Below are 20,784 nucleotides of genomic sequence, written 5' to 3' on the forward strand. Positions count from 1 at the left end.
TGCACCTAAATCAAATTAAGAAACAGTGACAGGTATTTGGTTCAACAGAATTACAGCTAGCACGCCTCCCAGTTCAGTTCAGAATTGTGTTTAAAGTCACCCAAATCCTTCTATTCTCTAATTCTTCCTGCTTGTACCTCATCTATTTTGAGGACAACATGTTTATTTGCTACCTGCTTTATCCCACTCACTGACAGGCGCCATGCCTCCAGTGGTCAGAAGGTTAAGTTTGGTGTACATTGCCCATAAATGTAAAGCACTGTAAAAACACTTTAAGTCTGAATGTGCCTACAAATTATATACAAGATTTTAATGATACAAAGCAAAAACAAGGAGAAGATTTGGAGCACCTGTCATCATGCTGTGAACGCGGAGTCCTTTCAGCTACAGAACACAGTTCAAATTGCATCTTTATGTAAAATTACATTGACTAAATGATCCTTAAAACATACAAGAATATTCAAGAATAAATCTATACAGTATAAAATGACAATGATTTATCAGAATAAATATTTGATGTTTATTGGTTATGTTACTTTGTGCTATGATGAAATGGCAGCACCTGCTTTAAGTCGCCACTAAGTGGCGCTGCATACCTGTATCTCACTATACCTGTAGCTTGTAAGTCATATTGTGATCACAGGAGTGAGAATGTCATATCTTCATGATAATGTTTTGTTAAATAAAACATATTGTTGTAGAATATGAATACACATGATGTTTTTGTTCAGGTGTGGCAGTGCATTTGGGGTAAAGAGAATTTTATTCAATGGAAACTTTGCACCACAATTCTTACAGCACAACAAACATATCATTATCATATAACAATGATGTCATCAGTGTGATAGCTCTTCCATGTCCAGAGCACTGCCACTGTGAGGTTCAATACTTTCTGTCCTGTCTTACTGCAGTGACGCTTTACAGTCTGTTTGTCAGGTCCTGCGTTTGGTGAGTAGGGCTGGAACCCACTGGATCACTTTGTCTGGGACCACTGAGAATCCCCTGTTGGCCCTGGTTTTGCCCTGTGCATAGTGATGTGTTGGCTCTGGAGGGAGTCAGAGAGCTGAAGGCGGTGTGATACTGCGGCTGGCCTGTGGGAGTGAGGGAGGAATGAATAGGTGTCTGAGGCTTTGTCTGACTGTGTATGGCATCAGAGTTGGCTTGAACACTGAAGGACAGATGAGAATAGACTGTAGAAGACAGGGGTAGTGAGTTGCTTATCGTGGCAATAGGATCATGGTAGACCACCTGCGGGGCCTGACAAATCACTGGAAAGCCACTGAAGGCAGAACTGATGCCCAGGAGGGACGGGCCTCCCTGGACATGAGAGTGCGTCGTGTAGGTGGAGCTTGGAGAAGTTCTGGGTGTTTGGAAGGGGCTCTGCAGCCTGTGAGCTGATGCTTCTTCTCTGTCAGAGCAGCATAAGTGCAAACAGGATGACATGGGGCTTGAAGGGTGCAGCACGGTTTGACTTCTCACCTGGGACTGCATTCCGGTGCAACCCCATGCATTTCGAACAGGGTGGCTAATAGCTTCATGATGGAGATGCAGCCCTGTGGATATATTTAAAGGGACATGTGGCGGCTGCCAGTTGCTGGAAGTTGTCACAGTGGGACTGGGGACCATCTGCAGGCCATAAGAATATGAGGATGCCGGAAAGGTACGATGGAGCATGGCCATGTGGGAATGCAGGAAATGCATTATGTCATGCAGCTCCTTGGATAGAGTAGACACTTCTTGATTCAAGTTGCTTACCTAAGAAGAAAGAGAAACATATATACTGTGTATGTCTTAATTTTTTCTTTCTCTATTTAATACCAGTTTGTATCACACCTCTTTGTTTAGTTTGCTGATGTTCTGTCTCACTTCTTCAGTCTCCAGAAGCAGGTTAGTGCTCACCTGAAGCTGGTCTAAAAGAGGGTGAAAAAGAGGTCTGAGGGAACTCTCAATGCACTACATATAACATACCACACACAGGAGATTGCATAAGGAATTGTTTCTGTAAAGTATTTTTAATCCATCCATAGCCATTATAGTTTTACCTGAAACGTTCTTTCTTTCACTCTGCTCTACATTAAAATGAAATGCATGTTCATTGTCCTCAATTCCATCCACGACCCTGAAAGAGAGACAAATAAATGGAGGGTACATCATTTTAAAGAGGTGCAAAGAGATTATTTAGATAAAGCAGTTTACCTGGGGCTCAGGTTCAGAGGGCTGACACAAGGTAAGTTCGGCATAAGCAGCTTGGCAGGTTGGTGGTTCAAGCCTGAGTCGCTGGGTAAATGAGGCGGATCATTGATGAAAAGTTGAGGGGAGGGGCTTCGACCGCTACTCCCCTGAGTGGGGGATCGACAGAGATGGAGTGCACTGATGTGCCGGAGCTCCTGTCCTAACAAGGTGCTGAGGGAAGGATGATGGACAGGGCTGCTCGTGCTCTGTAACAGTGGCACTTTCCTCTGATGAGAGTATTTCACATCATCTGCCTCAATGATGAAGGGAAGCTTGTGGTCCATATGACTCTGAGGAGAAGAAAGACAAATGTTTTGAGGGTTGTCTGAGGTGCAGAGTGACTGATCTGTATATTTTTAACCTGGCAATGTGACTCCCTGTTAGGTATGGAAGTCAAGACTAACAAGGGGGTTATTGATTGATTGTAAAGCCCACAATTGTGTTGTTCTACATGTAGTGGATAGAGTTAATTGGATGTGCTCTGTACATGTGTAGAACTAATTACACAGCAGTCTTACATCAGCTTTACTGCCCTCTCTCAAGTTGTAGGTGAGGTTGTGGTGGATGTCAGAGCTAAACCGACTGCCATACTCTGGGTACAGCCCAAGGACCTCCTTCAAAGCCTGGACACTGATGTACTGCAAGTCACAGTAGGTCAGTGCCTTCACATCTGCGTTGGTCTTGATCACCTGGTTGTGCTCTGGGAGGTCAGCCCCTATGAGGTCCCCTTTGCCTGTATAAGAATAGCTAGTTAGATAAAAGATACATAAATAAGTGTGAGAGAGCAAATGTTTCACACTGGGGGTGGGTTACTGACCCAGAATGGCCAGGACCATGCCGTCTTTCAGCACCTCCAGGGAGCCCGAGCAGATGAAATAATTAGCTTGTAGGGCGTCTCCTTGGCGGATGAGGTATTCTCCTGGAGCACAGAAAGAAGTCTTGATGTGCAGGGAGAGGGAGCGCAGACACCCTCTGCTGGCCCGCTCGAATACAGGCAGCTGTAGGATGTCTTTGTTCAGATGCATGGCTATGTCAGCACGCAGCTCATCTGGGAAATCATGTAGCAGCTAAGACAGAGGATTGGGAGAAAGTAAAAAAAACTCACACAGCTATGTAGCTTTTTGGAGATTTTTGTCTTATTTTTGTTAGATTGTTGATTGTTGATGTTGTTAGAGCACACTATTTTGTCAAATTGGACCACATGTTGTATTGAACATATTCTTGTCAAGAGGTAGTGGGTAACAAAAACACTCAATGCAGCTCTGAAATGGCAAAATATTACCACAAGAACTCTTCCATAACCAGAAACAAAGTACAAATTGTGGTCTTAAAGTATACTTCCCTCACATGACAAGTCAAGCTGCTCACTAAAAACAGACTAAAAGTGTTAACATCCGCATGTTCTCACAAACCAGCGGCTGTGTCTGATACATTCAACAGTGCATTAATTATCTACAGATGGAGATGGTGAGGGTGTTAATGAGTATTCTCTCTATTTCAGCTCCCACCCTTGTAATTACAGGGAACCTCTCCTAGATAGGCCCTGGCATTGTTACTGAAATTCTATTTGCAACAAAGTGCCGTCTACTTAAAGAAATGGAATGAGACTCCAGAGAGTCTGAGGTGCCCCACATTATAAGGATGACATTTCTGAGTCTAGAATCAGACACCCACACAGAATGTACTTTTTTCTTCCTGAACACTGCAGCCTACACGGGCAACAGTTCAGATGTTGCAGAAAACAGAAAAAAACATCTAATTAAAGCTAAACTATTATACAACCTGAATCACAAGCAACCTTTAGCACAATGGAAATGAAACATTTTTACCCACCTCATTGGCGTTGATGCCGTTGTTGACTGACCAGGTGGCCTGAAAGTACTCCAGCATCCTCTGCTTCAGTTGCTGAGGCAGTCGATGCACACGGATGAAGTCCTTGAGATCCTTCATGCGAGTGTGGTAGAGCGAGCGGCGGGAATACATCCGCTGGATGATGGCTGTCACGTTTCCAAAAACCACTGCGTGCATCAGGGCTGCAGGTGTCGGGAGAAAGCAAGTGTGCTGATACGACATTCCTGATAAATCTGGCATTTTTTGTTGTTGTTTAGCTTTTAAACTCACCACCCATGAGCATGATACAGATGGAGAAGATTTTCTCTGCATCTGTGTTAGCACACACATTGCCAAAACCGACACTGGTGAGGCTGCTGAGGGTGAAGTAGAGAGAGGCAATGTAGGCACTTGGCATGGAGGGCCCACCCATGGTGCTGTTGATGTACGGTGTGTCCAGGCGCTTTCCCAACTCCTGAAGCCAGCCTGGTGGATGAGGTCAGAGGATGGTTGTACAAGGCTAGATTTTAGCTGACTAAACAAAGTGAAGAACATTTTGATTTGGCTCCACTTCAGTGAGTAATTTTCCTCTGGTAGCTGATATAATCTCAGCTGACATAATGCATTACTGGTGATATAATAAAATCACTCTGTGACCTACACTTCCTCTAAAGTGTGAAGCCAAGCTAGAGATGAAAATCATGCTGAGACATTCAGCCATTCAAGCAGGATTAGAGTAGTGCCGCTTCAGCTCACTGGTGTTGCCAAAAGAGACACAAGTCCCAGGTAAGTGAATAAGAACATTATGCGTAATTGGCATCAAAAACACACCTATGTACTCACCTATGTCCCAGGTAATTGGGTCGCTGCTTTCAATCTCCTTGCGACCGATGACGTACCAGACGCAGGCCATCCAGTGAGCCAGCAGAGCAAACACAGACATGAGCAGGGTCAGCACCACGGCGCTGTACTGCGAGTATCGATCCAGTTTCTGCAGCAGGCGCAGCAGACGCAGCAGGCGGACGGTCTTCAACAGGTGCACCAGCGAGGTCTGGACAAGGAGAGCATACAGAACATGCTTTATCTTTCATCTACATTACATAGAAAAGCAACCTGCTCAGAAAGTTACTAATAGCTGGAAAGTTCTTAACAAGTGTTTTAACAAAGCTCCTGTTAGAGAGATGTCTTTGTGAGTCAGCTCATGCCTTTGGCAAAGTACTGAAGCATACAGACAAATAAGAATGCTCAGTGAGGCGAGCGAATAAAGACAGATAATGATCTCCAGCCTGCACTACGAGGGAACACTAAAACTTTCGCAGCAAGAAGTTTTAAAGTTATGAATAAACACATCATACTTCCACATGTACTGTATGTGTATATAAAATGACAATCTTACCACTGTGATGTTGAAAGCATAGAGAAGGTCAAAGGGCAACGCTGCGATCAGATCCACGAAGAACCATGTGGTGCAGTAATGGAGGTAAATGGATCGAGCGTCATACACCACCTGACCTGACTGACTCACGTAGGTGGTGCGGAAATTCAGAATGATATCTAACAAGAAGGATTGACATTAGAAATAGATATTAGCAGACACAAAGAATCCAAATACAGCATGTTACATTTGGAAATGACCAATTCCTAATAATAATTAGTAAAACTGAATTTTCTTTTTTTCCCCTCCTCAAAATAGGTATAGGCAATACATTTTGCATCCTGATTCAAAATATATCCTTTAATAGCACAGCACTGATGGCGAGAAAAACATGAAACTAAAATGGGCAAGTTTCATTAGCAGTACTTCCCAGGAGCATAGATTTAATTAATGCTTGAGATCCCTGCCATCAGTGCCAATTTATGCAACTTTACACTGAAAATCTTTATGAGAGATCTGAACATTTTGTACTATAAATGAAGCGCTTTCACATTAGGGATCGTCATGTGACACCAGGTGAGCAAGGTTTGTGTCTGTCCCCACACAAACTTGTTGAGAGCAAGAGAGAGAGAAACTCAGGTCGCCTGGTGACAGATGTGCTATCACACTTTCTTAGGAGGGAAATTGGGACAGAGTGAGAGAAATCTAATTATGATTCATAACCTGGAGCAACAGAGACACCCTGAGTGGGCGAGAAAATGTAGGAAGCAGTCATGTGTTTGCTATTGCCACGGAAACCGCTGCAGCTGCACGGTGGAGTAACAGTGTTGTCTCTTCATATTGTTGCTCAAGATGCTTAATATAAAGGTCTACCTGCATATGCAACATACAATAAATGTAGAGGATAGTACTACCAGCAATTATTTTGATTATTTTTCTCCTTCTGGAGACAATATATTTTTAGGCTGAAGTTGCTGAAGTGCTTACCCAGTATGAAGAGCATCTCCACTGCTATGTCACTGCCTATAGTGCTCCGGCTGACAAGGGAATGGCTGTCACTGCCCTCATCGTGGCTGACAAAGCAGACGTTGTAGGGCACGGTGACCGCTACATAGAAGGTCGCCAGCAGAATTAACCAATCCCACAAGGCCTTAGAGATGCTGTAGTGCAGCAGGATGAAGCGTGACTTCTTCACAGCGGCCACTTTGTACTCAGGTAGTGATGGTTTCTGGAACACACTCTGAAAAATGAGAGAAGGGGCTTTTTTTTAAAAAAAACTTTAAGGTCATCTCTATTCACAAGGTAAATGTAACAAACGAGTAGCTAAGAATGTGAATGCTTCTGTGACTAATTTGTACCAAAAGCATTTAAAAAAAGAAAAAGTACCGGTAAGTGCATAATAATTGCAAGCTTTCTGCTTATGCAACTGTCTGCCCACCTCAGCTCTACTTCTTTGCCTGTATTTTAATGACTGTTTATAAAGATGGATGACTGTGCCCATTGTACAAACATATGACCAAAATTTTGTGGATCCATGCAGTAAGGTTCACAATGGTGGCTGGTATGTAAAAAAAATCCCATCCATATTCTTCTGTACCAGTGCTTCTAGGGTTAACTAAATCCAGGGGTTTGCACTCACATTGCTCAGTTTCTTCTTGCCCCTCTTAGTGAACAGGTTTCTCAGGTGCTGCAGAATTGTCCTCCCTCTCTCTTGTGCCTGGTAAAAGTGCGATCGGTTGCTTTTGAGGTTTTGGTGAGCCACTTCTGACATACCTGTCAAAAATAAATGTAAATTTCACATTAGATGACATAAATGTCTGTGGTAGCATTTAGTGGCATTTTGTACAGTGTGGGGATGTATAGCCAGGTCTCACCCTCTTCTTGAGCGAAGCGGTGGCCTTTCACATACGATTCACTGACGTCCTTAAAGGACAACAGGAACAGCACCACCTCACCTTTCTCGTTTTTAATTGGCACGATATCCAAGAGGCACCAAAATGGATTTCCTGAGGATTCAAAATATGAAAATTACAGTGAGATTACCCAACAATACGGCCAGACAATCTTCTGGCAAAATGATGATTGGAACATTTTTTTTCTCCGTGCAGCCACCCTAATCTCCGTTCAATGTCTTCTTAAAAAAGAAGCCATATAAATAGGTCATGAAGTCCAGGAAGTGTGTTCAAATAGAGAAAGAAAGAGAAAATGGATCTGGTTAACAAGACTCTGGTGCTTCTCACCATTTTTCCTGTAGAAGCAGACTTCTCCCTGGTGCTCCTGCTGGCCTTCCAGAGCTTTGTCTACCTGCTGGATCACATTTTCATTGGTCTCAGCCCCATGAAGGAAGCTGCAGGTGCAGTTTTTCTGCATCACCTCCGTCCGAGCAAAGCCAGTCAGTTCGCAGAACCCATCAGAACAGTAGACGATGGGGTAGCCATGGCGACCCTGAGCATTTCCCAAAAGGAAGTTACTATCTGCGAGGAAAGTAAAAGACACAGAAAAGTAAACACTCAGTGATGAAGCTCTGACAGAAAATAGATACAGTCGTCATGGTTTTCTTACCCCGCTTCCTCTACAAAGTTCACTACAGATTTGATTCATTTGTGGCAGCACAAACAGAAACAACTATTTTTTTTGTTATCTGAGTCACTGTTTGCTTTGAACTGAGTTTCCTGAAATATACATCAGCAAGACCTTTGAAGTTTGTTGGTGGTGCATATATGAGGACCCCAGCTGGCTCCATAGGGGACCAAGACCTCAGTGAGGCTTTGGCCCTAATTAGCATATGGAGCTTTTTTTCATCTTGCATCCTGCACACAGACACACACACACACACTGAATCTTTATGCTGCATTCTTCTAGATCTGCAGGTGATGATTGTTTGCATTATTGACTGATTCTCCACAAGTAATCAATTAATGTATTCTGACATCTCATTAATAAAACCATGTCCTGAAAATGTTCCTGTTTGCAGACAAATTTAGGGAGATGTATATTTAAAACAAAATAATTTTATGTATGGGGGAAATAAAACTCAATTCTTGGCAATGAAACCCTTAAAAAATAACATTTATCGTTGACCTGTTGAGGGCAGGAAGTGTAGGCGCTGCAGCAAAAGAAAAAAACAATGATGTAACACTATTTACATAAAGCACAGAATGCAGATAGTTGTACAGTGTTCTTCAACATTAAGTCTGATAGACATCAGGTCAATGGGAACATCACAGTCAATGTACTGTTAATGAGAATGATCAGTGTGTTCAGTATCACGTTTTTGTCATGGAAACCATTCTAAAAATAGCCCTTTGACAGCATCCATCACATGCTGAAGATTTTGGAAATAAAGAAGTATATGTGTTTACTCACTAAATGATTTTTTAAGAATAAGTGATGTGGGGTCGTTCACCTGCAGGTTTATCAAAGGGATCATTCACCGACTAATGAAAGTGGGCTTTTACTCATCCAACCCATCAGTACAAGAGAGTGCTTTTTCCCTATTCAGCCTTTAAGTAAATCAAATTGATAAAAGGAAAAAAGGTTGTAATGATGACATAGCTGCAAGGTAAACACTGAGCACCTGCACTGCAGTCAGTAATAATGAAAGTTAGCCTTTGTGTTCTCCCTGCATGGGGGTAAACAGATTCAGATGCGTGCTGCTATAGTAGACTCACCTGATGCATTTTAAAATGCCAACAGAAAACTACATTACTGAAGGAGGGGGGGTGTTAACAAAGTGTTTGTTCCAAAAGGAAGAGGCATGCAATTACAGTGATATGTGTTGATGTTTCTACCTGATGTGTGTGCGTTTAATCTCACAAGAAGCTAAATTAAGATTTTTCCACACTTGTGTTGCCATGGCGATTTGTGTAGGAAAAAAAAAAATAAAACATATGGTAATGCAGCATCTGTGGGTTACCAAGGCACCGTGGCCTCTGAAACACAGATCAATAAAGGACGTGTGATATCAGCCTCATTCTGATTCGACCCAAAGACTGAAGCATTTTCAGTGCAGGTTTTCTATTCTCAGCCACTGTCATAAAATCTTTTTTTTAAGTGTCTATGCAAATCAGGTTCTGTATGCAAATGTAACAAAAGTGTCATCTCTCTCCATCAGTTCTCAGATCCTAACTGCTGAAGGTCTACTTTCCTTTCCTCCAGATGGAAAGATGGCTTCACAAGAACTGTGTGGTTGCGGTTGTGCTTTAGAAAACGCTACACCTGTGATGATTATTCATAATAATTACTCATGTCAGAAGGAAAACCGAGCTGCAAAATCCTGTAACAGCTCCAAACTCCAAAATGTCTCATTCTGACATTAATCTGAATCAAATCTAAATAATTAATCCTAATTAACGGCCCTGCTCTCATATCAGAACCACATGGATACCACCCCCATTCCTATTCACTCTGAGCCTTCAAAAGTCATCTTTGGCTTTCAGTTCAATTAAGACAGATGTACAAAAGTCTCTCTTTATCTCAAAGGCCATTTCCTGTCAGCCCATTCACCTCCCACTCACCTGCTTGTACATCAGATACAGAGGTATTGTGGCGGGTGAAGGCTGAAAAAATCTCCTGTTCTTAAGCATGCAAATTGAATTCTGTGTATTGGTGTATGTGTGTTAGAGAGACAACTGGAAGAAGGGCCGAGGAATGGAATTTGTGAAAAAGAGACGTAGACGTGATGAATTTGAGAGATGGCGAAGGACACAACAGAAGGATCCACCATGCTGATGGTGATTAGCTTTGCAACGGGCTTAGACTAGTAACAGCATGAAAATATACACCTGCTGTCCCACTGTGCACTCTAAAAGCTCCAATTTATGAACGCACCAGCAAAGACAAGCGTCTTTGTGGCTCACAGTGAGGCTTCCTTAAGTAAGAAAAAATAAGGCTGCAGCGCATGAAAGCATTGCGACGCTACAAAGGTTGTCTTGCATAACTGCATGATTCTGACCTGAAAGCATTGTCAGTTCAGACACATTTCTTCTACATGCATGTCAGTGTGACAGAATATTAAAGGAGGACAACGATGCTTTCAGGAGCCTCAAAGCTTGTGGCACCGCTCACCTTGTGTTCTGTGCTCAGACAAATGTGCAAAAAAAGTTAGGAACATAATAACATCTGAGGGTCCTAATGCCTATTATTAATAAGAATGGCTGTATCCTTGACAAAACCATTTCCAGTTCTGTGATGCATCTCTTGAGGAGAAATGTGCACAAACAATCTACAATAAACCTGCAGAACATACAGATAAAGTAGCACACCTCATATCTATTACAGTCGACAGCATAATATTATCCTTTCCAAAAAAAATACTTACGAGTGCCATCAAAGTGGTTTGCAATGCTGTCCAAGAAGGTGTTTTGCGGAGCGAGGAGGCCCTTCATCACAGGCATTGTGTTCCGATTTCCTTGTAGTTTGTCACCATACCCCATCCAAGAGACCCAGAACTGCACCTCTCCTCGGCTTCCTCACTCCTTTAGGTTCTTTGTTATGAAGATGAAACTTTTACACAGATTTTTTTGCAGCTTTCTAAAGCTCCTTCTCTCAGTCTTCAGCTTTCAGTTTGTGTTGCGCATCCTCATCTGCTCCAGCATCACAGCAAAGTCTGAGCAGCTCCTCAGTCAGTCTAACTCCACTCACCATGGTTCCTGCCATCTCTGAGTCCCCTGCCTCCCTCCCCTCTCTCTCATTTTCTCTCCCTCCCTCTCTCATACAAAAGCTCGAACCATCCCCCTTTCTACACACACACACACACACTGTAAATCTATTAGATATCTCTCGCCTTCTTTTTTCTTTCTCGCACAAAAACCTGTGTCCTCCTACTTCTCACCCCGGAGAAGTTATTAGAAATCATTTTCTTTGTGCCGCATCCTTTTTTTTTTTTGAAGCTCCTCATTGGCAGGTAGCTCAGTGTGCTAGTTTGGAATCACCAATGACTTTACTGTAGTGTGAAAGGAGAGGTACAGTGCTGCTGGTTGCTGTGGATATTCTGCAACAAGGGTAGGAAGCCTCTGAGAATGCATCTTTTCATTAGTCTCTCTGAGGACACACAGAGGTCAGAGGTCAGGCTGAAAAAAAAGCACTGGAAGCTTGATGTCTGTATCATCATATCTCATTTTTTTTGTGCTACGCACCAACACAGCTGCTGCACAATATTAGCCCATACAAACACACTGATTACTGAATAACAACACAAACTGGCTCCTCATACCTTTACCCATTACCTGCTCCTGTATATGGTACTGTGAAGCTGCTGTGCCTACACGCATCCAGACCTGACATTTCAGCGTAGCAATCCCTATTACAGATCAATAGTGAAAATGTCAAATACACTGCATTAACAAGAGTGTTAGCGGTTCAGGAGTACCTCCACAGTCTGCACACAGTAATCTAATAGCTGTGAGAAAATAACAGATTGAGTTAGAAGCAGCCGTCTGCACCGTGTTGCCGAGCAGCAGTGCATCTTAAATGTGACGTTTAGAGTGTGTGTGTGTGTGCAATGTGTCAACTTTCAGGCAGCTATTCAAACACCAACTTTTTCATTTGCATTCCCTCTCACTGCAAACAATGATTTGAAAACCCTGCTCCATCCCAGCGACTGCATACATGTTAATATTATTAAAGCTTTCTTAGAATTTTCTTACTCCTTCCAGTAAGTAATTTAATGGTTTAATGAGTAACGACATATTGTCAGCTGTAGTTTTTTTTATTACATCACAAAGTCTTTTACAGGCAAAAAACTGTTTAAAGAAAATCACAAAATCATCTCTGCATGAGCAAAAAATATACATTTTGTGAGATTGTTCTGCCTACATACAGTTTAACAGAGTCCCTTTATCAGTAGCTGGCCTCAGGCAGGGAGGGGTGTCACCATGGTAGTACCTGACTGAATCAACCAGTCCATGTATTGCTCGCCGGCCCGCTCTTCTGTCCTCTTCCCCATGGTAAGGATCCCTGCCGCCTGGTTTCTGGACCCATGGAGGAGCTGCTGGAGTCGGGTCTGCAGGCGATGCTCCTCTCCCCCCCGTTTGCCCAGGGTGAGGATCCCGGCGGCAGCGTCTCCCGTTAGGGTTCCACCCAATCCTTTGCTGCCAGGGCGACAGAGCAGCACGTAGAGGCGACAGGAGCGGGACGGCTGTCTGCAGCACTCGGACACACTGTGAGCATCGCAGGCCAGCTGAGACAGCAGCAGCATCAGGACCAGCACCAGGACTTTCTGCTCACAGGAAAAGAACCAATTTAGATAGATAAACTACAGCGTAAAAGTTGACATACACTATGCTCACTGTGCAGTTGACTGGATCTTTGAAGTGTTACACAAAGATGCATAGATGGACTCATGCAAAGAATATGTAATACAGTACTAACAATGCAATATTGAAATGCAATTTATGTAAACCTAGTAAGAATTAGTTGGTCAGTATCATCATGACTTTGCTTAAGGTGTAGTGTTGAGGTGAAGGGGCCAATGCGTTGGTACCAATTTTTTTGTTTAATTTGCTTTATAGAGGATCTCTAATTCACTGAAGCAGTGATTAAAACTCTGTTATCTGCTTTTTATTTCTGACCTGCTTTTCTTTGTGATTTTTAACAAATTTTTTATTTGAAAAATATTTTTGTATTTTTATGCCAACTATTTTTATTTTTTTCTCATTATATATGATTACCTCTATACATTTTTTAATTTTGATGTATTTCTTTGTGCAACCCAGTTCCACATATGCTAAATATTAATAATAATCACTAACACTCCTGTCCAACACAATGTTTTTTAGTTTACAAAATAAAATGAACATTTGAGCATTAAAACAATTTTTTTTCCAATATAGAAGAATTCTATTTTTACCTATAACATATATCAATGCACACTAAATATACATCGACAAAAATAACAAAAAAATTACGATGTATCAGATAACATAGAAAACCTTAGTCATGACAAATTCATACTTGATACGTGAAAATCTCCCAGTTATGATTTATATTGACTGAACAGACTGTTCCAAAAAGGCTTTTAGGAAAGGGCACCCACAGATTGAAAACAGGCACGGTTAAGCGAGCCAGAAAGAGTTAAGTGCTTCATCATGTCACTGAGCACCTCTGGACCTCAGTGACACAGTGAACAATATCTTTAACCTTCTCCTTTATAATTATTAGTGATAATTCACAATATGCTGTTTTGGTCTCACATATATTTAAATAACTGATCCAGTCAAATTGATTGGTCAGTTGCTTCTATCTTAGTGAGGATGAATAAACATCAAAAATGCAGCCAAATATAAGAAATTGAAGTAACACTCTCTCTTACCCTGTTCGATGAGTCCATCCCAGCAGCCTTCTTGAAGTTGTGAGGGAACCAGGTCATCTTCTGGCTTATGTGAAGGAAAGTCATCTGATCTCTGCTCCTGGGAACAACACCTGTGTTATATCTTGTCCTGCGCTGTCAGTCCTCTGGACGTCATTCAGGCCGCAAACATGACACAAAAGCCCTAATTCTCTTGTTTCTACTTGTTGCTCATTGAAAGTTCGCTGACAAGCTCGCTAATTAGTCTCCAGCCATCTCCAGGGCACCTGTGGTGGCCTTAGATGAAATACAGGTATGCCTTTGTGGCCCGCATGCCACAGCTTTATTAAGGCATACCACTACAGTGAGAAGTCAATTAGCTAATGTGTCCAGTGACTTCTGAAATATCACTCAAATATACAAGAACCAGGATGCCCTTTCTCAGTTCTAATGACATGCTCATTCAAGGGCCATGCTAATGAGGCACTAGTTATCCCCTCATACTGAGGGTGCCACACAGACACATCCAGAACAATTTGTCCCTTTACCTGCTACTACGCAGTGGATTATGTTTAAAACTTTAAGTAGTGTTACAGTGAAAGAAAAACTACACCTCCATACACACATGATCAAATCTCATAGGAAACAATGATGTCTCCCACATTGTTGTCTTCACCCTCACAGTCATTTGTTGCCATCTTATGGACAACAGGAAGCACTGCTTCCAGCAGACAAACGGCTTTGTTGTAAAATAACTGGCCAAAAATCTGCTTTTAAATGCTCATTTTAAATTTAATGTTACCAACATGATTAATACAAATGATGATGTTGCTTATTTGCAAACAGGTCAGTCACATCTTTGGGTACGAAAAGTGCACCATTTCAGTCTTTATGAAATGAATATGGAAGTCATTCCAAGTGTGTGGAGAATATATAAGTTTGAAACAGACTGGGCTCTGGGTGTGTTTGTTTTATTTCCATTAAATTGCATTATACTCAGCGTTCTTAACTGGACAAAGAAATCAATAAACAAAGAGGAGACGTGATAAACAATAAAGCCAGCTTTAATGGGCCACTCATACAGAATCCACAGTCACTTTGATGTGAAACACATGTCAGGTTTTTGTTTGACCCTCGTGTTGTGACGCTAACCTGCAATTCCTCGTTCCAGTCCCACATGCACTGGTTGTCCTGATCTGCACCACAGAACAACAGGTGTCAAATCACTGTATATGTGGAAGTAATGTTAAAAAAAGAATATCAATAAAACTAACAACAATTATCATAATATCAATCATTAATGTCTGAAGAATTATTATAGCAATATATGCTCCCTTCATACATTTTACATACAGTTTACATCTATAGTCGCTTTGTTTTGTGTTTTTCACTGACAGCAGTACCACGTTCCTGTTCCTGTCTAACAGGCAGGGGCGCATATTCCAGTTGTGACCAGCTGTTGTGGTGTGGATGATGGACTTTAGCTCCACCCCGGGGGGGACCAAAACACCAACTCACATAACGTCATACACACAGCCCCTGGGGGGGGGGGGGGGGGGGGGGGGGGGGGCGTCTAGGAATGCTGAAGAACTTAAAACCCCTTTAAGGAATGACTTTACAGACCTGCAGCAGCCTGATGGAGGTTGACATCAGCGTGACGGAACACATCAGCAGCAGTGGGTTTTATTTTAGCTCTATAGCCCCCTGGTTTGTGCTGAAAATGGTCATTTGTGACTATAGCCTAGTAGAGGTGCTCTGCTTTGTGCATTTCAAATGGAAATGGCCTCATTTGAAAGGAGGGTTTGCACTCAGCTTAATTTCTAAGATGACAGAGGATCAGGGAAAAGAATGTTAAGAAATAAAAACTCAAGACGTGCCGAGGAGTGTCTCTGACAAAAGAAAAGGCAAATTTGTGGCATTAAATGCCAATGTGAGGTAAAGCCTGTACCCACAGAGCTAGAGTACATTGTGAATGGGGCATGTAACTAGCACTGCCCAGAGAGAGACAGGGATACTCAACCCACCACCAACTTTCTATGTTATAAACCCAGAGAACATTATCTCTCCATCTGCATCTCCTTCAGCCCTCCAACCGACTCCAACCTCTCATCAGACTCGTGTCTCACTTCTAACACGACGAGTCTTCCTCACCATCATCATCTCTTTAACTTTCTCTGCAACTTCCTCCATCACCCTTTCCTTACTGGCTTCCTGCTTTTCTCCGACGCCCTTCTGCTTCTCTGTCTGGGCCTCTCTGTCTCCCTTTGGGTAGGATTCTCTGTGGGCACAGGCTGCGGGTCAGCAGGATCCTGCAGGACACTCGCTGACCATCTCTTTTTCTTTCTCTGGGATGGTGTCGAGAGGTCCTGCTGCCCTCTGAAGCTGTTGGCTCTGGAACTGAAACTGGGGTAAGGGTGGGGGTTGAGGATAGGCTGGCGGCTTTGTTACAGTTTGGAGCAGAGGCAGGGTCGGAAGCTGAGGGTTAGACTGAGGGTACTGCTGGACATGTGGGTGGAGATAAGCCTGAGGCGCGGCCTGGGGTTGGAGCTGAGTTTGGGTTTGGTAGAGGAGCGGAGGGTGGGGCGTATTGGGCTTGGCTGGAGGCTGTTGTTGTGTCTGCTGTGGCTGGTGGTGAGGATGGTGAGGCTGGAGCTGTGGGGAAGCAGCTCCGTTTTTACTGAGGCCACAGGACTGAGCAGCACAGTGGATCTGACGCAGGGTGTCCAGCGCCTCGCTCTTAGCGTGCTTCAGCAGGTCTGCCTGGCCCTGAGGTGGAGATACAGATAGAAATGACAGCTTTAATAAAAACAATGCCATATGTTCATATGTCAAAAGTATGTGGACACCCAGCCCCCATACAGTGCAGATTAAAAGTTAGAGAACCTTTTAGAAGTTTCTATATTTCTGCGAAAATCACATATATTACATGTAATATAACTTGATACCTCTGGCACAAGAATTTCCTTCGGGATTAATAAAGTTTTATCTTATCTTATCTTATCTTATCTTATAAATACACATTATCACACAAATCCTGACAGTGGAAAAAACCCAATCAAACAAATGAAACAGAAATATTGATTGATTAGATTGATTGATTTACTTAAAGTTACACATTTTGTCCATTTACTTTTGGTCATATCATGTATTATTCCCTCAAACGGGTGATAGTCGGAGAAAGTATTTCTCCTTGATGCATTAACTACTTCAATACAGTAGGGGGCAGTATAAAGCCAGCAATCAGGGAGCTTTGGTTGCTTGCCAGGCCTTTCTACTGGTGAATAGTGCTGTCATATGGTGATGATGTTATACTACATTTCTGCTCTTGCACCCAAGCGATGACTTGCCATATGTGGAGGAAGCGGTCAGGGCAGGCATCCTGCGTTACTGGGCTGCTGAGCCAATCTGGGCCACAGCGATGGCTGCCTGCCTCCATCAGCTAGCAATGTGGTGATGTGGTGGACATTTCTGTGTGTAGGGGGTGCTTTTAATATTAGAAATATTCACAAAAAACCTTGACCACTTCCTTTAAATCCTCCATGCTTTCTTTCAGCCTGAGAGTCTTTGTGTATTGTGCCTCCCAGCCCCCCTGATGAACTTCACTCCATCTGCCCTGCTGCGGCCGCTCGTCGGGCTCACATCCCTGCATGAGGAGGCACATGCTGACCTGTTGTGCAGCAGATTGAAGTGCAAATGGTGAAGGGGGATAAAGTTCCCAGACATATTGCAGAAAGAATAAAAAAGGAGCAGGATGGGGCTGAGGGTTCTCTCCCAGGTGATGTGAATGTGCTCCAAGTGGCCTTTTACCTGAGCCAATCCAGCACACAAAATCAGGAGCATGAATAAGTCATGAAAAAAAGAATTATGTAAGTCATGAGTCACCAGGCATAAAATAAGACAGCGAGAAGCTTGTACTGTGCTGTCAGAGCCAAATCACGACAACAGTATTTTGGATTCGCCCCTACAGCTGGCCTAAAGCTGGCCACAGAGGGCGGAAGGGGGACAGCTATCAAATACCTCCACTATATCCTCATTAAATACAAACCAAGTGGCCTATTAAAAAAAAGTTCATATCAATAAAAAAGGTCAATATCCTGCCTTTATGTGTCCTATTCAAAGATTGTACACATCAATAAGGAGTGGGATGTGAAATTCAAACCTAAAACATGCTTCCCTTGTGCTTATTCCCTCACATTTCATGAGTCAAGCAGAATAAAAAAGGGAGAGGATGATTTGATGAGACACAAAGGGGTCAGATTTGCAATAGATGGCCCCAAAATCTGAACTATTTTAGCAGGAGGTTGATTAATTATTCAATAAAATGCCTCTGCCAGCAGTTAATTACAGTGAAAATACAATGGTGAGACAAGAAGATTTTTTGGGAGCCTGTTATTCTCCCAAAAGAAAAAAAACACGCAATATGCTTGACATTTGCTTCAAAGACTTTCTTTCTGTCTCTTCGATTTTGCTTTTCTCTTGACAGAAAGGTACTGTGACTGACAGGAATGGGCAAATACCCTCATTCACCATGACAGCTCTGATCTGTCTCTTAACTGTCAAAGTGAGAGCGGAGAGGGAGTTCGGGTAGACAGAGAGAGTGAGAGGGAGGACGTGACTCTTTCCTCTCAGCTTCCTAACTCTGCATCCATCTACCAGCGAGTGCTTCCCAGCCCGCTGAGAATCTGGATTGGCTGACAGGTGAAATAACTCCAGCATGGCTGCCAGCCTTGGCAAACGGGCACCAGGCTCTCACCAAATGTTCACAGATTACAAGTGAAGAAGGGGAGGAGCTGGGTGACTATGAGAGAGTGGCTCAGGGAAGAAATTAGAGGACAAATGAAGGTGTGTTTAAAAGGCCATGGATGTGTGTAAAAGGATGTGCAAATTTTAAAGCTTAGTCCTTGTGCACATATAGACAGGTGTGGCCTTTTGCCAATAGGTAAACAGAGGCCGTGAAAACGTGAATTTTTGATGTTTTTGAGCTTGTGTATTTATGACACTCGGATTCAGGAAGTGACGTGGCAGCTGTGGAAGGCGAGCCAAACGACCTCGGTGTTTCCCACACACAGAAACAGGCGGCCAAAGTACAATCACAACCCTGTTTAGTCATGTATTTGTTATAACTGTGCAGGAGTAATTTCCAACAGTGTGGGGCGCTTTATGGCTATATCTCCACCCCCAAGCACATAAAAATGATATATATATATATATATATAGTTTCAGCATGTATGTTGGATTTTCTTTTAACAAGAATGATTTTTGCTGAGTATCACCTTCCAGGCATGTCTGGGGGGGCCCCAGCGTCTCTTTACGAGGAATAATAAGAGCAGCAGCGCGTGTGTACAAACAAGAGTGAGCAAGACGTGCAAATAAATAAAAGAGTACTCAGCATCAACATTGACTAATTAAGAGATTAAGGATTAGAGAGGAGGGAAATACAATTAGCCCAGAGAGCTTTCTTAAGACATCACGCAGTTTAATCTCAGCAACAAGGTCTGGGATTGCATATCCAGCTGGTTATAGTCTCCAAATGTATCACATCAATCAGTTATTAAACTAGCTAGGTGGGACTCACTCACCTTAAGCACAGTGATGTTCCAAGCGTAGCTCTCCATGGCCTTCTGAAGCTTCCGGCCTTTCAGTCCCTCTTTTGCTCCGATGCGGTGCAGGTCTTCATGGAAATCTAGACCTGGATGCACAAAAACATGAAAAAATATTATCTCTTCAATGCAGCTTGGTCTTTGTGTTGTCTGAGTAGCTGATCACCTTTGTGTCACCCTGCTTACAGGGGTAAAAATTGCAGTGCCACACATATGCAGGATAAACTTTAATTAATCTATCTGCACGTCCTGGTTCATTTAGCCCAGGCACACCATTACTAATCCTGGGGGCTTTAAGGAACAAACTCCTCCTAAACCTCTAAGTCTCAGCCTGCTTCCTCTGTCTGTCCCTGACAACTGACCTTATGCCACTCCAGCTTTGATTCACTGCAGAGACATTGACGGAACATAATAAGCCTATAATTCACAAAGAGCACATCATCTCAACTCATTTGTTCTGCGGTCCTCGGCTCTATCCGGTAACTAGTAGGCAGATACTGCACCTCAACTGGCATCAGGAGAAGACTTTAATTAAATTGATTTTCAGTAGAGAGCACAGAGCCCTGTGGTATATGTTTTTCCGCTCTATTGTTTTTGAAAAATAACCCTATCCTAAATGACATTTTGCAGTGGTCGGGATAACATGCAAGTAGGAGTTACATAATACTGAGACGCTTAAAATTGTCTGGGTTCTCTTTCATAGCATTCGTTTCGTGTCTCACTATGGGAGAACGCCCCCTGCGTGATCCCGACAGAAGCTTTAATTACACTACACCAGCCCTTGGGGCTGGTATCAGTGACGTCTATGTCAGGAGGGACCGCCCTCCTCCTATATAATAGGCTGACATAGCTTCAGTCGCCATTCAAACACCTCTTCTCGCTTCTCACAGAAGCCTGATGACAACTGTGTTACTGGGTGCCTAGCTAAACTGCCCACTGATTCGAGTGAAAACTCGGTCACCGGGCGCTTGGTCCCACACGACACGGTTGCTTCACAGCTGAAGAATAGTAGAAATACTATTCCACGCTATCGGTGAAAGTAGAAATACTCTTGCCTCAAGTAGCAATACTTGTCACAGCCGAAGTAGCGATACTTCTGCTAACAGCGGGTGCGTTAGCATCGTCTGTAGGTAGCAATACCACTATACAGCTCACGCTAATAATACCCACAGCAGGTAGCGATACCTCATCACAGGCTAGCCAGGAAAATAGCCATATTTCCCTGAACACAACCAGTAGCTGCACAAGCTAACGCTAGCGCCCTTGAACCCTATGCTAGTCATGGCCACGGCTAACAACCCCGCTGAAGTCGGGAAAAGCCCAAAGCTTTGCCCCTGCGGCAATAAAATGTCTAGCTGGGACACTCACCCCGTGTGTGCAGCATGTCTGGGCGTACCTCACGCGCAGGCGGCTATGTCCTCCACGGACGATTGTATCCACTGCGCTGCTTTCCCACGCAA

At 43.1% G+C, this 20,784-nt stretch overlaps 3 protein-coding genes across 4 annotated transcripts in view; all 3 read right to left on the minus strand.

Annotated features, from left to right (window-relative positions):
* Positions 1 to 918: 918 nt before the first annotated feature.
* kcnh4a (potassium voltage-gated channel, subfamily H (eag-related), member 4a) lies at positions 919 to 10,833 on the minus strand. Its single transcript, XM_028412159.1, has 15 exons — positions 10,758 to 10,833; positions 7,678 to 7,911; positions 7,312 to 7,443; positions 7,077 to 7,201; positions 6,425 to 6,677; positions 5,459 to 5,616; positions 4,906 to 5,113; positions 4,354 to 4,548; positions 4,066 to 4,265; positions 3,050 to 3,299; positions 2,751 to 2,965; positions 2,197 to 2,522; positions 2,043 to 2,119; positions 1,834 to 1,910; positions 919 to 1,755 (listed from the first exon to the last, which is right to left on the minus strand). Exons 1-15 carry the CDS (start codon positions 10,831 to 10,833, stop codon positions 919 to 921), a joined length of 3,363 nt encoding a protein of 1,120 aa, XP_028267960.1.
* A 1,457-nt stretch (positions 10,834 to 12,290) lies between these two features.
* On the minus strand, positions 12,291 to 13,832 carry hcrt (hypocretin (orexin) neuropeptide precursor). The gene is made up of 2 exons (XM_028412160.1): positions 13,749 to 13,832; positions 12,291 to 12,656 (listed from the first exon to the last, which is right to left on the minus strand). Exons 1-2 carry the CDS (start codon positions 13,830 to 13,832, stop codon positions 12,291 to 12,293), a joined length of 450 nt encoding a protein of 149 aa, XP_028267961.1.
* Positions 13,833 to 14,770: 938 nt separating this feature from the next.
* Positions 14,771 to 20,784, minus strand: part of LOC114439508 (inactive phospholipase C-like protein 2) — a 58,929-nt gene continuing 52,915 nt past the window's right edge. For both annotated transcript variants that reach the window (XM_028411482.1, XM_028411483.1), the window contains 2 exons: positions 19,304 to 19,413; positions 14,771 to 16,490 (listed from right to left, as the gene is read on the minus strand). In XM_028411482.1, coding sequence (XP_028267283.1) covers positions 16,023 to 16,490; positions 19,304 to 19,413 — 578 coding nt within the window. In that variant the 3' untranslated portion in view covers positions 14,771 to 16,022. The remainder of the gene's footprint in view (positions 16,491 to 19,303; positions 19,414 to 20,784) is intronic.

Source organism: Parambassis ranga, chromosome 8 (assembly GCF_900634625.1).
Source record: "Parambassis ranga chromosome 8, fParRan2.1, whole genome shotgun sequence".
NCBI lineage: Eukaryota > Metazoa > Chordata > Actinopteri > Ambassidae > Parambassis > Parambassis ranga.